Below are 17129 nucleotides of genomic sequence, written 5' to 3'. Positions count from 1 at the left end.
GAACAATGGAAAAAAAAAAATTGATTGTCCAGTGATTCTTGTTTTGTTTTTTAGCACTAGAGCTGAGAGAAAAAAATACCACTTCTAAAAGCATGGGTAGTTGAGCTACCAGTGTTGAAATCTGACACATACCCTAAGAATTTTATCACCTTTTTTAAAAGCAAGGTATCTGAAGACTGTAGCTGAAGCTCACTTGCTAAAACTCTACTGGAAGATTAGTTTAAAAGTGTTCCTTTTGTCATACCTGAACGTTCTTAGATTTTCAGTAGTTTATTGGCAGCTGGCTAATCTGACTCTTTGGGTTAGGAAAGAGAGGTGAGCCTGCTTGTGGAAGGTCTGTTTCAGGGAGAAAAGCAGTAAGTTAACTGGTGACACTGTAATGTCATTATCATTACATCCTGTTTAAGAACAGCTTTTCTTGAGAATGTTGTGTTGAGGGTGAACTCGGTACCATGAGCTTTAACTTTGACTTTGCCTTTTGTGTGAGGATGTGTTCATGACAGACTGTTCCACAGTTCAGTATCATTGAGTTTAAAAAAGAAAAACAAAAGTTCAGACTCTCTTGGCATAATTTTCTGAGAAGGAGCCCTTTCATCTGCTTTTCTTCTTTCTAATGTTTGCCTTTTAACCTGCTGTTTTCAGAGCTAACATACTAAGACCTTTTTGATATTATCATTTAATTTTCATAGTTTTCAGTTAATTTATTACGTTGGAAGGTCCAGTCTGAAACATGTAGATTTTTTTTTTTTCCTCTTTCGCTTGCTTTTGACTGCCACTGATTGTAGATCCCTGTTCTTTCAAAACACAAAAGATTTTAACAGCTTCCTGTTTAGTGACAGTTGCCTTAGGGGTTGCATGGAAAAAACAGAGCTTTCACAGGATGCTTTTGTATTTGTGCTAGAAATTGACAGGCATTCATTCTGTCAAGTACTGGCTGCAGTTTTGGCTCAGCTTTCTTCCCACAACATATTATACATTTAAAAAAGAAATGTGAATACAGTAATCTTAACATACATAAAATGTGTCAATTGATAAAATGCTTAGTGTTCTGAAATGGCCTAACTCTACATTATAAGTCACCTTACTCAGTAAAAACACATATAGATATGTATCATCACACTAATTTGTGTGGATAGCTATATTCTGTATGTCACCCTTAACTGATATGTTTTTTCTTTTAAGACAGGCATCACTAGACTTCCTTTGTTTCTTAGTAGCATTTCAATATTAAATTGGAGAATTCAAATGGACAGATGTACAATCCAGCAGTTTGTGGCTTACTGCATATGTTGCTAGTAAATGATGTATCCGCTGTTTATTGGTTAATCTCGACTTGCCCCCTCTCATTTGTAGATTCTTCATGGATTTAAAAATCAAGTTGGGGATGAGAATTGGAGGCGTTTTTCTGACCAGTTTCCTCTTCCCTTAAAAGAGCGCCTTGCAGCTTACTATGGAGTTTAACCTCATGCACTGTAGCTGCAGTCCCGTAATTAGAGGTAAGCACACAAATCTTCCTTGCTAAACAGAGCTGTATGACAGACTTCCTCTCTGTTTGTGTTATATGAAACATAATTAATTCATCAGACTAGAATTTTTCAGCTACGCTGGATGAGATATCTTTCCTTCTTATAAGAAAAAAAAAAGGGATAATAGTATACCTAAATGACGGTAGCTGTAGCAAAAGGAGTTGTCTGACTCTGTTATGTTATTTTTACAGAAAGAGAGAAAGAAAGAAAGAAAGAAAAAGTGAGTATATGATACTCAGAGTAGTTTATCAAAATAAGGTTGGCAGTGTAGGTATAACAAAGTGCCAGTTCAAGTTTAATAAGCAAAGTGATGAATATGATCCTCAAGCCACCATACTAAAGACACAGGGTCCCTTATGTCTTATGAATTAGTAGATGGCAGATGTCGTCTAAGGAGGAATGTTCCTCTAGGATAGGAAAGCAAGTTTGTTAACACACTTTAGCCATGAGAAGTCAAATATACTCCTAACCTTAACTCATACTAAACAATCTTTGCACTGAATAAAGGATCTTATGCTATTCTGTAACTCTAGTGTAACTATAGAGCTTGATGTTCTGGGGAGGCTGATGTGTTTATTATTGCCACATTCCATTTTGTGCACCAATTCAGAATTGTTAGCAGTTCTGTGCTGAGAATGATTCAACCTCAGCAAGAAACAGTGATAGTGCATTCAAGAATAGTTATAAAAATTATACCACCTTGCTTTGTGTGCTATCTGTGCACACTGTACACCATCTGTAAAGTAGTGTGATACTGTGCAGAGATTATTGTACTACCCGAAAAAGAGGGTGAATTAAGTTTATTTATTCAGTCTTTATATAAATTTGATGCATGCTGTAGAATTTTTATACTGAAATTATGGGAGTAAATCATGCAATTCTGTTTTATCATTGAATGGACAACTATTTAAACTATTTAAAAGTTAGCCTAAGATTCTCTCAGAGTCAGTGACATAAGAAATTCAGTTTGAATTACAATTTCATCTGAACAATGGATTAAAATAAACTAATTTCAAACATTTTACATATTTATCAATGAGGGCATTTTAGTTCTGACATAAGGATGTTTTCCTCTCATAATGAGGAGGAATCCAAAGTGATAAAATTCACCATTATTCTCAGTTTGAACTGAGGAGACACAATGGCTATCTTGTTTAATCCACCTAAAAGTGAAGTTGTTAGGTCAGTAGCAGGTATGTTTAATATTCTTTCTCAATGTCGTAACTACCTCATCATTTTGTGATAAAAATGGAAAAGCTTGTTAGAATATATAGGACTACTTTTATCTTAAAACTAAGCTTAGCCACGATAGTGGAACTGTCACTGTAGCTTTAAAGCATATATTGTTGTTTCATGAATAATAATTTACTTGATATAAATGGGCTCTTTTCTTAACAGACTTAAAAGGGAAAATCTAGGCATAAATTTATTTTCAAATTAAAGGTTGGCACCTACTGCTTAAAAAAGGCAAAACAGCTCTTTGTTTATGCACAGATCTGTCAATTAAGGTTCAAGGTAAGATTTAATTATACCTTTATCTTTTCCTTTTACAGGTCCTTCAGTCTGGGAGACTATGAGGGAGCCTCTGCACCCAGGGAAAATGTTACCCTTTGCTGGGGGGAAGGGTAAACCAGTAGGGAATACAGTACAATCCCAACCCTACTGGGAGGGGCGGGAGGGAGGTGTTGCCGTCACTGTATTAAGTCGATGTTGGGAAATGTTTTAACATCTGGAGCCTTTGTGGGTGGAAATATGTCTCCTATTACAACTCTGCACTGGATGTGAAGAAGAAAAAAAAAAAAAATCTAGTCATAAAACAGCACATTCTGGAATACTGTGGGGAATTGTACCAAAATAAAAACCATATAGTTGAACCATAGGGATACATAAAGAGGAAAAATGTTTTGCGCACAATAAAGGAAACCTAAGAATGGGGGTCACAAACAGTAAAAGGCTTTCTTTTTTCTTTTATGTGTTTTTAACTAAGGGTTTTCTACATTATTTCATCCTGCTTGATGGGATTCCTACGTATTTGCATGTTAATGGAGAACTACATGAATGAGGTTAGTACAGTTAAAATGCAGCTTGTGTCTGTATTAGGAGCAGGCACTTGCAGTGTACAATAAGAAACCCGATCATAAATTAATAAAGGTTAACTTGGACAAAATGAAGCAACCTGCAAGCTGCCAAATGAGTCACTCCTTTCATTTTTGGGGTAAGGGGAGGGACACTTCAAAGGAAAGATCAACATCTTAATTTTTACATTAAAGAAAGAGTTAAAGTAGTGGATATGATTTGATTATTGTACTTCATTAGATTTAATTTCTAGAGTAAGGCATTATTCTTAACGTGCAGTTTAAGGTTCAGGCATGCGTTCTGGCTCATAGTGATCAGAAGTAATTTAAACTAGTGGGGAAGTAGCATGCTTGCATCCCATAGAGTGAAATTGGTATACATTTACCTATGTTGCGCCAGTTTTGTGTTGCAGTTTACCAATTCAATATAGCCCTGCATTTGAACTTCCTTTTTAAGATTCTGTGGATTCTCTTTTTATTAAGAATATAGATATAAAGTACGGTAGCTAACAATTAGGCCTTGAAATACCTTTTTAGGATCTGTTAAGAATAAGATTGATATTGTATTGTGTGTAACCTGCACAATGTGGAAAGCTGATATAGCTGTGCAAAATATTTGCCTCTGTGCTGTCAGTGTGATGTGCTTTCTGCATGGTTATATACTAGTGATTTTATCAGAATCTCTAAAAATGAGTTACACGGTAAGATCTGTTAAAGGCTGCATAAATGTTAGTTGGCACGTAAAGACAATTGTAGAAGTTGATGACATGATAGCTATATTTGTGTTTATTCCCACTCAACATGTTACCTTCTACGCTTCCTTTTTGTTCAAAGCATGATCTTAAAGAGATGTTTAAGTTAATGGATGTAATGCAGGGTATCTACACTGTATTGGCGCATGTTGGTGGCCCTCTGTGATGTAGTTTAAATGCACAAGGGTGCAAGTTTAAAGCTACAGAGCGAAAGTTGGTTTGGATCCTCTTCATTTCATTTGTTTAGCTTTTCTGTTGTGTTTTTTTTCTCTACTTACATGTATTCCTGTGAATAAATCCTTGTTAAGTTAACCCTTTACTTTTCCTTCCATGTGTATTTTCTTATGTACTGTGAATGCGAAATCCTAACTGGTACAGTTGATCTTGTGTCCATCTGAAAGTGGCAAGTCTTTAATAATTTAGATTGCCTAAAGAGTATCCCATGATGATAAAGGAAAATGGAGAGACTTTTAACTCTGCTGGTCAGAGGTGAAGCCACACCTTTCCATTTTTCAAGTGCTGCATAATTAATCTGCAAAACAAAATTAAGCCATAACAGCCTTTTTGTAGATGTAGTTTCTCACCTTTGCATTGCAGAATGGATACTGGATAACAGTTTTTGGGTTGGTGGTTTTTTTTTTGTTTGGTTGGATTTTTTTTAAGAACTTGCTCTTCTTTGCATGGTTCTGTTCTGTGACTGTTGAATGATTTAGCCATTGCACTGAAGTTTGAGCTGTGAGAGTGTGAACTTATAAATGCTGTTTAAAGAGTTCTGATTTTTTTTTTTTAATGCATGATAGCATGCATGTTTCACATGCCCGCCTCCCCCCCCCCTTTTTTTTTTTTGCCTTTGCAAATTTTAATGGATTAGGCCTGAAGAATACTTTGGACATGTACTGTATTAAGTACATTCAGCAATGCTAGTACATAGTATTTATTCAGTTTGATCAAAAATGCATGTGATAACTTGCTTTCAAATTACATTGCTTTGGTAGCAAAAACAAAATTTCTTAACTAATAACTCTGAAGTAAATTAGTAATAGTCACTAAAAACACTTTATAACTAAATTCTAGAAGGAACAAAAACCCCAAACCTTTACAATTTAGCAAGGTGAGGTATTATTTTTAGACCCAAACTTGCTTTAATTTTGAGTGTGTTTGAACATTAGGGAAGAGTTTCAGAGAAATTACTTTAAAAAATGTGTAGAATAGAAAACCTACCCAAATAATACTGTAGCATAACAGCTAGAATACAAGTTTAACTAAACTTCCTAAATTTCAGAAAGCCCCTTTAACCAAATAAAACCACTCCACCTCACCTCTGATTAGCTTCGGATGCCACTTCTGTACGTATGTATTTTAATAGGTATTTGTACAGATGTGAACTGATCTGGTATAACAGCAAGGAAAATAATTAAAATAAGGCAGAACTAAACAGTACTGACAAAATAGTCTTTTGTATCAGTAAGTTCTCTCATGGTATATTTTAAAGCAAATAAACCATATTCCAAATGCATAAGTGCAGAGATTTGCAGAAACCATTTAGGCTATAATGTGAGGTAACAAAAGTTCTGAATCAACATTAACATTTATAATTCAATTATTGCATCATGGGATATATAAAAAGCATCTTAATTCTTCTGGTGTAGTCTTGACAGTTCTTGAGTGTTGACTGAATGTTTTTACTGGTAGAATTGTGAGTGTCTTTGTTACATTCCAGTGTTTCTGCCTCTTGGCATGCTGAAAGCACGGCTTACTTCATTTGCTCCTTACACACTGAATAAAATGCTGTTAGTGTGCTAAACTACAGAGATAGCCGCTGCTAAGTAATGGTGTAGATTTTCTACTTGAATATTTTTGTTGTAGGAACCTCAGGAGGTCAGTGTTTACCGTTTTTATATATGCTTTTTTCCTGTTTTGAGTTTCCCTTTTTGAAGGATTCTGAGAGTGAACAAAAGCTGCTGATCAACCTAAGCTGGTAACAGAAAGTGTGTTTAAAATCCTTATAAATGCATCTTTTTGGCAGTTCTAAATTGCTGATAAATTAGTCTTAAGTGAAGTTCAATACTAAGTTTTTTTTCATTACACATTCAGGAAACAGCTCATTTCATTTAGGGAAAAAATATTAGAATAGTTCATTATTTTAAACAGTACAAGCAAAAATAATCAATTTTGTAAATTTTTTCCAAAGCTTGATTATTTTCTAAATCAGTGGATATGTATATATTTAAATTGTAATAAGCTAATTCGTATGCTTTAGTTTATTGCTCCTTAAAGCTTGTACTCAAAAGATCACTTTTAGAAGAATGGGTTTAAAATTTATAATCACTATAATTTTTTAAAGTTATGAAGTAGCATAAATTTTATAAGTAACAATATTGATACACACTGTGATTTTTTTTGTTAGAAGTTTTATGTTAGCATCAATCTTAATTACTTAAACTGCATATATTGTATAATAGTAAAATGTATATTTTAAAACTTCAAGTGGCTTTCTTCAAGCGAAACTCATTGCTCATAAATATTCAAATACTAGCTTTATCTCAGGTGAATACTCTTGTACCCTTTTTGTTCAGAACACAAGCTAATAAAAATGTGTCTTAATTATATCAGTTTATGTATTTCATTTAGGCAGCTCCTCTGTCTTAAACTTACTCTAAATTAACCTTCTACTGTGGGACAATAATGACTTTTGCTTCACTTATTTTATTCATATTGAATGTATTAAGAGATAAGGTGCAAAAACATTCTTCCCTTGAGGAGAATGCATCCATATTCAAACAATGAAATAATTCTTGAAAAATGCTTTAAATGCAACATTATATTTGAAATCGTTTGGTTTAGATTTTGTCAATGAAAGAAGTTGCAATGTAACACTAATTGCTTCAGTCCTGTCTCTTTCATGAGGATGATGGACGCATAAAACCTCTATATAGGGTCTAAGAGTAACTTTTTGTCTTAGATAAAGGTTAAGCTCTACAGTGAAATGGCAAAACATTCTGCAGTTATTTCAGATATAGACACTGATGTGGTTTGCATACGTATTTGTTGTGTATTACATAAGTGTTTCCAGTAACCTCATCCTGAATAAATAAAGCTTGATCAGTAGCTGTGTATTTCACCTATGCATTCTCCAGAATGACTTGCATCCGTCAGTCTTCTAGGTGTTCTTCTCCAATAGAAACTGTTTTGTCTGCCACTGATGCTTGCTCTTTGCACATAATGGTTGGAGCAAGCCACTTCTAGATTATCATTTTAAATGGGGAAACTGAGGCGAGTACTTTTGTTGCTTGCATTGTAGAGTATATTCTGCTAGAATAATAAGGATACTTACTCACTTGAATGTACTTATATGAGGGAATTTTAAAATGGCTCTATAAGATGAATCCCTGTGTGGTGTTACAGTATACTTTAAGTAAGCCAAATCCACATCTTGAAGAATTCAGCGCTTACAGTATAGTATCATTTTTCTATAAGCTGCTTCTATTGTGCTACTTTTGCCTTAGGTATCTATTTCCTTACAAAACAAAATTGAGACGGCCTGGGTGTTTTTTGCGAGGACAGTGATTAGAAAAAAAGATGGGTATAAGCAGGTTCATTTGGCTGTTGAAATCTCCAGTGTAATATTATCTTTTTTCATGGGAAGAAATAGGTAGTTATATTGTACGTTGGCTGACTTACTAATACTAAACACTTCTAAACTTTTAAATTGGATGCAATATACAAAATAGCTTAAAATGAAAGATGACTGGATCTTTCTGCTGACAACTTAGGTTGTATAAGTTTTGCTTGAAAGCTTTAAATCTGATGTTTCTGTATCTGCCACAATGTTGGAATGTTTCCTTCAAACATATCCTCCTGCAACCTCTCAAACTGTACTAAATTGAGTGATATTTCTTGAAGTCTGCCTATGTGCTAACAGAACTTCATTTTAAATAGAATATGGTTTTAATTTTTGATAAGCTGCTGAATTTTAAAGAGTTTTTGGGGCCACCAAATATTTTGGATCATGCAGAGAATATATATTGTACTGTAGTAATTTTGTATTTACATTTGTATGATGTGACATAATAGACGTGAATGTTAATCACTGCTTGACTATGTTAATAAAGTTGCTTAAATATAGATATTGCATTCCAATTTTTAATGAAAGATTAAAATTTCATGTTCAATTTATGTTTTGCCCGACCCAGTAGTGCACTCCTCTGGTTCACACATGTAAGTTCTGGAGTCTCTTGAATAAAGATTTTCATTTTTTTTTCTGAAAGAAAATGATCTTTGGATAAGTTAAGGTGAGTTCAATTTAGATTCTTCATGCTGCTTGAGGGCAGATCAATGTAGAAATAGGAGGTTTACGTGAACTGAAATTAATGCCTGTTGGGTGGTAACTGGTAACTGCTTTACTACTCAGAATTGGTACATTGACTGTATTTTTGTTTGAAACAGCTGATGCTTGCGAAGTCTGACCAAATGGGAAAGGAGAAAAAAATTGTTCCTATTGTTTTTGCTATCAATAATGTGAATTAAAAAAAAGAGTAAACTAGAAATAAATTAAAGTTGTTCAAGACTTTGAACCAAAACTTGCAGTGGTCTAAGTCTAATTTTATCTAGCTTTTATGGGGACCATGATAATACTAAAGATCTGTCCTTCCATTTATATAACTTCCTGATACAGAAGTCTCTAAAAGGCAAGTATGGCACTAACAGTAGTAGCTCTTTGGACAAAATCCACCCATGTTTATTTGAACATTTCATGTTCATTTCCAATATTTAACAGCTGGTCAATAGCATGTGGGCAATTTAGACTATTACATATATCTAGCACAGAGAGCTTCTATAGTGTAATGATTAAATACAATAAAATGCATTGTTATGATATAACTACTTATTTTAGTAAATTTTATAGTACAAATTAATTGATGCATACTCAGCTGAACGTCTGCTTAATGAAGGACTTTCATTTCTGCCTCCAGAAAGAGGAGAAGGCCATGGAATAGCTGTTAACAGCAGTGTAGGGGTGTAGAGACCAAGATGATTAGCAGAGAGATCAGTTCCTGTTGGCTGAGTGCACCAGGGGCTGTGTGGGAGGGGATGAGGGGAAGTTTTGTTTTCTTTCAAATAGCCCTCCCCGCTCCCCTTATGTTAAGCTGACAGTTTTACCCATTTTTCCTTTTCTTATTGCCTCTGGGCAAAATGGACAGTCATAAATTTCCTCTATTAAAAACACAGGGGAACTTAAAGTCTTCCCCTGTGTTTACAGCATACAGGTTAATTTGGATGTGTAACTACTGCAGTATTACTATAGCTGATATAAATACTTTTTAATTTTCCATTATTTCTCTCTGCACCCCCAGTGCTTAATACAAATGACAAATAGAATTTTGTTTCTCTGATAAAGTACTGTACACAATGAGAAGCAATGTTAATTTGCCAGTCCTTTTACCTTGAAATGATTGTCAAGGAATGTCCTTATATGTAGGGCATATTTAGTTTGCAGTTTTCTCAAGCTGTCTTTCAGCTTTACATTCATGTTGACTTCTTGAGGGGATTCTGTGGCTTGCAGATATACAAACTGAAGTGTTCTGTAATTTAAAAACTCAAACCATAGTGAATGAGACCATTAAAAAAAAAAAAAAGAGGGATTTGCTTTAAAAACTAGCAACAACCAAAAAAAAAAGGCAAACTGTTTTACAACTACGTTCTGACGTGGTATTTTTCTTCCCAGAACTGCATCTTGACACAAGGCATCTTTCAGTGTCTTCCTTTAACTTAATCATTATCTCAAAAGAAAATTTTGAGACATCTTACCTGTTTTTTTTTTTCCTGAACACATGATGATCTTTGTTCTGCATATACATTTTTCATTCTGAAATGTATATGTTCAAATAAAGATTTTTGAACCATGTCCAAAATAACCCCAGGTGTGTAAATATCTGCACCTTTTCATTCTAGCTTTGGAAATACTTTGGAAGAACATGTGAATCCCATCACAAAGTAAGAATTCAAGTATTCTTTTTCTTTAATTCTTTAAATACCTTAGCATAAGGGATTAGGCTAGTTGCATCACTTTCTCCACTACTCTGCCATAGGAAGATGTAGCTAATTTTAGTTTTGCTTATCCCCGTCCTCCTTATTGAAGGCCTTAAACACCAAAACTGTTGTCATCTTTGGGCCAAAACCAGAAGGAAGTTAGCTGGAAACTTAGACCACAGTTCTTGTTTGTTGCAAGCACTCACTCATCTGTGTAACTGTTTCTTGGTCTGTAAAATGGCAATGTTTAAGAGAGGGTTGTTGGGCAAATAATTGCTCAATGTAATAACTCAGAGTTTAGTTTGTCTGATTAAGAACCATAGGCGTCTTGGCTACTTTTATTTCTTCTAAAAAAAAAATGAACTCAGTATCTTAATTTCAAATTTGGCAGAAATAACAGGATGTTACTAGATGTGTGTGCAGGCAGGAGGCTCTCTAAATCATTACTAATACAAGTCTGCACACCTTCATCAGCACTTAGGCTTTAAGAGTTTTATCAAGGTGATAAGGACACTATGAAGTGCATGTCTGTCTTCCAGCTGCTCAAGCTGGTGGCTGCCATTAGTAAGCACTAGTATGTATAGCTATGGATGTTGTGAAGAAACAAAGGTAAGAATTTTTTCACATAGCATGACTTCTGCCCAAATGCAAACCCTTCACTGTTCACTGCCTATCCTGTTCATACTGCCATTCTGATTTTTAACATGCAATCCTCATTAAGTACCTGTATAACCAAATCATTTTGCCTCTTTCACAATATTTCAAATAGCTGCTTCTTACCTAGACAGCTAAAAAAATCTCTCCAGACTAATATCTTTCATTATTTCATTTACTATCTTTCATAAACTCATTCCCGAGCCTTTGCACTTCCTCTTTGTTAGTATAGTAATAATCATAAGCTGTATTTGGTTTAATTACAGAATCACAGAATCAACCAGGTTGGAAGAGACCTCTGGGATCATCGAGTCCAACTGTTGCCCTGACACCACCCTGTCAACTAGACCACGGCACTAAGTGCCATGTCCAGTCTTTTCTTAAACACATCCAGAGATGGTGACTCCACCACCTCCCTGGGCAGCCCATTCCAATGTCTAATAACCCTTTCTGAGAAGAAATTCTTCCTAATGTCCAACCTGAACCTCCCCTGGCGAAGCTTGAGGCTGTGTCCTCTTGTCCTATCACTAGTTGCCTGGGAGAAGAGGCCGACTCCCACTTCACTACAACCTCCCTTCAGGTAGTTGTAGACTGCAATAGGGTCACCTCTGAGCCTCCTCTTCTCCAGGCTAAACAACCCCAGCTCCCTCAGCCGTTCCTTGTAAGTCATACCCTCCAGACCCTTCACCAGCTTGGTCGCCCTCCTCTGGACTCGCTCCAACACCTCAACATCTTTCTTGAAGTGCAGAGCCCAGAACTGGACACAGTATTCAAGGAGCAGCCTCACCAGTGCTGAGTACAGAGGGACAATCACTTCCCTAGACCGGCTGGCTACACTATTCCTAATAGAGGCCAGGATGCCATTGGCCTTCTTGGCCACCTGGGCACACTGCTGGCTCATGTTTAGCCGGCTGTCGATCACCACCCCCAGGTCTCTTTCCACGGGCCGCTTTCTAACCACTCTTCCCCCAGCCTGTAGAGCTGCATGGGGTTGTTGTGGCCGAAGTGTAAGACCCGGCACTTGTTCTTGTTGAACCTCATGCCGTTGGTCTCGGCCCATCTATCTAACCTGTCCAGATCCCTCTGTAGGGTCTTCCTACCCTCCAGCAGATCAACACTCCCACCCAACTTGGTGTCATCTGCAAATTTGCTGAGGGTGCACTCAATCCCTACATCTAGATCATCTATAAAGATATTGAACAGCACTGGCCCCAGAACTGAGCCCTGGGGAACACCGCTAGTGACCGGCCGCCAGTTGGTATTAAGAACACAAGCACCACTTATTCCACTATGCTGTACTAAGAATACTTTCCTGAGATACCATGTAATCTTATTATTATGTAATCTTCAGACCTCTCTGCTACCAGTTACCTTTTCTGTTTCGGTCGTATATTATAACCAGAGTGGAGAAGATCTTTGTTATCTGGACACCACATCTTCCTTTTGTGGCAGGTACTATGGAGCACTTTGGTACTAAGTGAAGTTATACAATGAGAGCTTGCTCTTCTAAACACTTCAGGTCTGTTTGCTTTTCATTGAATTCAATGCTTTAAATACTTAAGTCTTTTTTAATTTAGGTTATTTTTACTAATTGACTTCAAATAAGAAGCTGCTTCAAGTTCATTGATACATTTGCCTAAACATGTATGCAATGTCAAATATATTGATACATCAACAGTATAAATTCAGCTAACCGAATTCTTGATAGTATTACAGCGTAATAATTTATGATGTTGTTTCCCTATCTTACATAGAATATAGATGAAAAGACTCAGTATGGTGTTTCTGTAGTAATGCACCTCCTGAATATATCAGATATAATATATAATTTTTCATGCAGGGCTGAAGTGTGACTAGAATAAGTCAAAATGGAATCTACAGCCATTAAACTATTCCAGTTTGTCATTACTGATGTTCAGTAATGCTTTCTAATCCTTCCATTTGATTGAAGGTTGATTTAATGAAACATGCTTTTGGCAGCAACAGAGCAGAAGAGTAATAAAGGTGGAGCATTGGCACCAAGTGACTCACTGTGAAACAATGCTGTTGCGTTCATAATTTAAGTAATTGAAGTAATGAATGGGATGTGATCACGCTTGGTGACTAGATCAATAGAAGTATGCATTTAAGTATACAGTGAGTCAGATGATGCAGCCTAATGGAATACATCACTCCAAGGATGTTGAAAACTGCCGTTAAAACTTCAACAGAACACAGACATCATTATTAGCTTTGAAAGAACTTCAATAAGGTATTGCACCAAATTGAAAAATATTCAGTTGATCTCTTATAAATGTGGCTATCTATAAGTCTGTGCAGAAGTATTTTCATTTATCTTAAACTCAGAAAAGACGTTAGAAACATCCATCTTACCCAGAAGTGTAATGTAGGCCATAATCTCACCGGTGGTCTCATCAGACCACAATCTGAGTTTGTGCATATATTTCAGAAAAGGGCCTAGCCTGTCTTAAGATTGTGTTGGAGAATTCCCAATACCCATTGAATAAATTATTTCAAGTTAGCTGTATTTGCTGCTAACTTTATAATCTCTTTCTCCTAGCCACATTTTTTTTCCTAAGCTTTTCTATCTTTAACTTTTCTCTATAGGATTGCATTACACCTTTTGTACAAAAAGGTTGCAATAAATGTCTAGTCATGAAGGTAATGTATAGGTCATAAGCAAGTGAATTATTGAACTTCTGGGTAATGTCTACAGGTATTCAGGTACAATTGCTTGGTTAGGACATAATCCTAGTGGTTTTTAAATCCTATAAGGTAACCTGACAGTACTTAGCAAAGTTAAATGACTCTTGAAAGGGACTTAGCTAACAATTCACTGTCTTCCTTTTCCCCCTCTTTTCTACTCCACCACAGTGGTAAACAGCTCTGGCTTTTTATATCTCCTCCTGGTGCTCGTAATCTTCGGAACATACCTCAATTGGCAGTATAAATTACTGTTTACCTATGAAGATTCTCTGTGTAGTTCTTTTAACAAGGACAGTAAAGAAAGAAAATGCATTTTTCAAGGCATATCCTCAATCTGGTATATGAAATGTATATCTGGTATATAAAATGGCTCCACCTCCACCTGCTTCTTCAGGTTCTCTCTAAAAATAGAGTGCAATGTTAGATTATGTATTTTTACCTTAATCAGTTTCTTACTCATTTTTAATTTATAAAAAGCTTTAAATATCAACTGGCTCCTTGGCAGTTCATTATGACATTAAGTAATGTAATAATCAGTATTATTTTTGGCAATTCTTTATTTTTTTCATCTTAAAATAGTAGCGCATTCAGTTGTAGGTTCATGTATCAAGGGTTTTACTCATAATTCAATGCAGTTATTTTACCTAGAGTTCATAATCCATTTTCAAATGGCTTAGACATAAGGCATATTAACTTAGTTACTATAGGTAAAAAATACAATACACAATCTTTATTTTTCAGTCATATTAATGTCTGTAGTCTAGATGCACTGTGTCTTTATTATCATATTTGACATGTTCTTTCAAGTAACAACTTAGTGTGTATAATGCCACATCTTGGATTATCTACAGCCTTTAAAAGAACTGATTGTTGAAAATAATATTAACACTTATAAAACCAGAAGCTGGAAATACGGGAGGATGGGTAAATTGAGATTTGCAGAGAGCAAACTGCGGAACCAGGGATGCTTTTTTTGAAAGGGGAACTCTGAGCTACATACCTCCTTTCACATGTATGCAACCCACATTAATGACAAATGGCATCGTTTTTCAAAAATTAGGATTATATTCATGAAATATAACTGTTAACTAGTATAGCCAAGAAATCTCTTTAGTTCTTCATAACCTCCCTTTGAGGTTTGTTGTTGCATTTTTTTAAACTTACACTCACGTAAATGGCAAAAATGGGAGAGGAATTGCCTTTTTTAACTCTCTACTAAAAAATTAGTAAACCAGGAAACTATTTGGATCTTCCATGAAAGCTTCTGAAAATATGCAATGGGAATGTTTGTTTTATTATACAGGCTCACAGTGTAGTTATGGCTATCAAAATAATGTTCCTTTCTGTCCACCCCCATTACACCTGGAGAACAAAAAAAACAATTGTACTGGGACAAACAAAGTCTACCTAACCCCATATCCTGTCCTGGGCAACCAATACCTAGGGAAGAGGATAAGATTAAAGTACTATAAATGATACTATTGCAAAGTATTCTCACAGGCTTCACTAACTGGCAGATCAGGCGCTTCCAGAATAAGTGATACTGTCTTTGTATTTAGTAATACATTACGGATTTCTCTATCTAGAGAAACCTAGAAACTTTGTTCAATTTCCCCTTCCTTCTAGCTTAGCTGAATTCTCTGCTTGTGCTTTCATTAAGATGTATTTTTCATTTTTAACTCATCTCCTCTATTCTTACTTATGAGTTCTCTCTAGCATATTCTTTCTCAGTCATCTCTTTTCCAGCCTGAAGAATTCTAGTTTACTTGGTGGATGTTGGTTCCCATATCCTGGATTCTTTTTTTGTTGCTTTTATCTCAGTCTTCTGAGGTTTTTTGTTTTGGGGGTTTTTTTTGTTTGTGGTGTTGAGTTTTTTATTGGGGGGGAGGGTTGGATGTTTGGGATTTTTTTTTTTTTAAGATAAGGGGTACCAGTACTGTACAGCATTCATGGTGCAGGTGCCCACACACACTGGCTTACACACTGGATGAGGTTCTCTGTTCCTTTCCTAATATGTCTAACAGTTCATTTTTAATATGACCGAGCATCAATCTCTGCCTTTAAGTACTGTATTTAGCTGGTCTCATAACCTCAAGATCTCATGTAAGTGTAGCTGAGAGTCTGTCACCTTCTAAAATGATCTTAATAAACTGGCTGGATATTGACTGACACATAATAGCCAAACGAGCACATAAAATCACCTCCACATGACACCTCCATATGCTTCTTTACACTGAATTTTAAATTCAAGTGCAAGATATTGAGCACTGGTATCTGCTAATACCTGCTGCTGGATATTATGCAAGAAGCATGACTGAAAAAGTGTAGAAACAGCAACTGGATATTGCCATGGCACTGGCACAGTACATGAACTGATTCTTCAGTCATGCTTGCTACGTAATGTCCAGCAGCACATTAAGCAAGGTAATAAGTAATCTAGGATTTTCTTATCCAGGCCAGTCTCAAAGAAGCAGCACTGATAATAGGACTGTCCTGTGTAACGATTTTTTAGTATGTGCTACTTTAAAAGATAAGTGACAAGATTGGCATGTAGGACAGTAAAGTTTGACAACAGCCCTTTGTTGCTAGTAGAGCTCATTTGATGACAGTATATGGAGTTCAAGAGAAAGTTCACTCCCAAGACATTAATTTTATTGTGTGGAATTCCAGTGTGCCTTAAGAATGTAACTATTGATCCTGATCGTCATCCCAATCAAAGTGGTTTTCTGTATAACTGTACCTATGCTGCAGGATGCCTTAAAGTTCAGGTCTAAGATTTTGCATTTCACTCGAACTTTTGTGGAAAGCTGTTGTTGAAAACCTGAGGATGGGTTTGATACTTGCGTGTTGGTAGATTGCTGCAGTACTGCAGCAGTTGCTTCACATCTAGATGTAGCAGTAAATAAGGGATTACTATATAGCTTTAAGAATATGGAAGATGGGAACTTTTCTATGAAATGTAGAAGTGAACCCAACTCTCCTTCCACCATAGCATAGTATCTGTTGCTGTGAAATGTATTTTTCTGTCTTCTATGGAATAAAAATCTTCAGCACTGATCATGCAGCTTTTATCTCACTGTTTGCCCTGGTGTACATCCTTACAGATAGCAATGCACACTGCAAAAAGTACAATGTTCATATCTATCTTCAGATCATAATGCAGACTGCTTACTTGTATCAAATAAAGAGATGCATAAAGTAGTTTTTCTTAAATGTAATCCTATAGCCTGTTGTTACTGTTTAGAATTATGGTACACATGCATACTACTATTATCAGAGAGATCCAGATCTAACAGTCTTGGGCCTTTTAGAGAAATCTTGACTGTGAAAGGTGTCCAGAAGTTTTCTCTGTCTTGGCATCAGCAACTTAGCAAGCTTCGCATACA

General features: G+C 35.8%; 1 protein-coding gene across 3 annotated transcripts in view; it reads left to right on the top strand.

Annotated features, from left to right (window-relative positions):
* Nucleotides 1–3708, top strand: part of TNPO1 (transportin 1) — an 80624-nt gene extending 76916 nt beyond the window's left edge. For 2 of the 3 annotated variants that reach the window (XM_068422702.1, XM_068422703.1), the window contains exons 25-26: nt 1354–1496; nt 3080–3708. In XM_068422702.1, the coding sequence (XP_068278803.1) occupies nt 1354–1461 (108 nt within the window). In that variant the 3' untranslated portion in view covers nt 1462–1496; nt 3080–3708. Of the gene's footprint in view, nt 1–1353; nt 1497–1717; nt 1737–3079 lie in introns of those variants that run through there. The other variant, XM_068422705.1, reaches the window with a different exon arrangement.
* The last annotated feature ends 13421 nt before the right edge of the window (nt 3709–17129 follow it).

Source organism: Nyctibius grandis, chromosome Z (assembly GCF_013368605.1).
Source record: "Nyctibius grandis isolate bNycGra1 chromosome Z, bNycGra1.pri, whole genome shotgun sequence".
Classification (NCBI taxonomy): Eukaryota; Metazoa; Chordata; class Aves; order Nyctibiiformes; family Nyctibiidae; genus Nyctibius; species Nyctibius grandis.
Note: the sequence above shows the minus strand (reverse complement) of the source record. Positions and strands in the feature narration are given on the sequence as shown.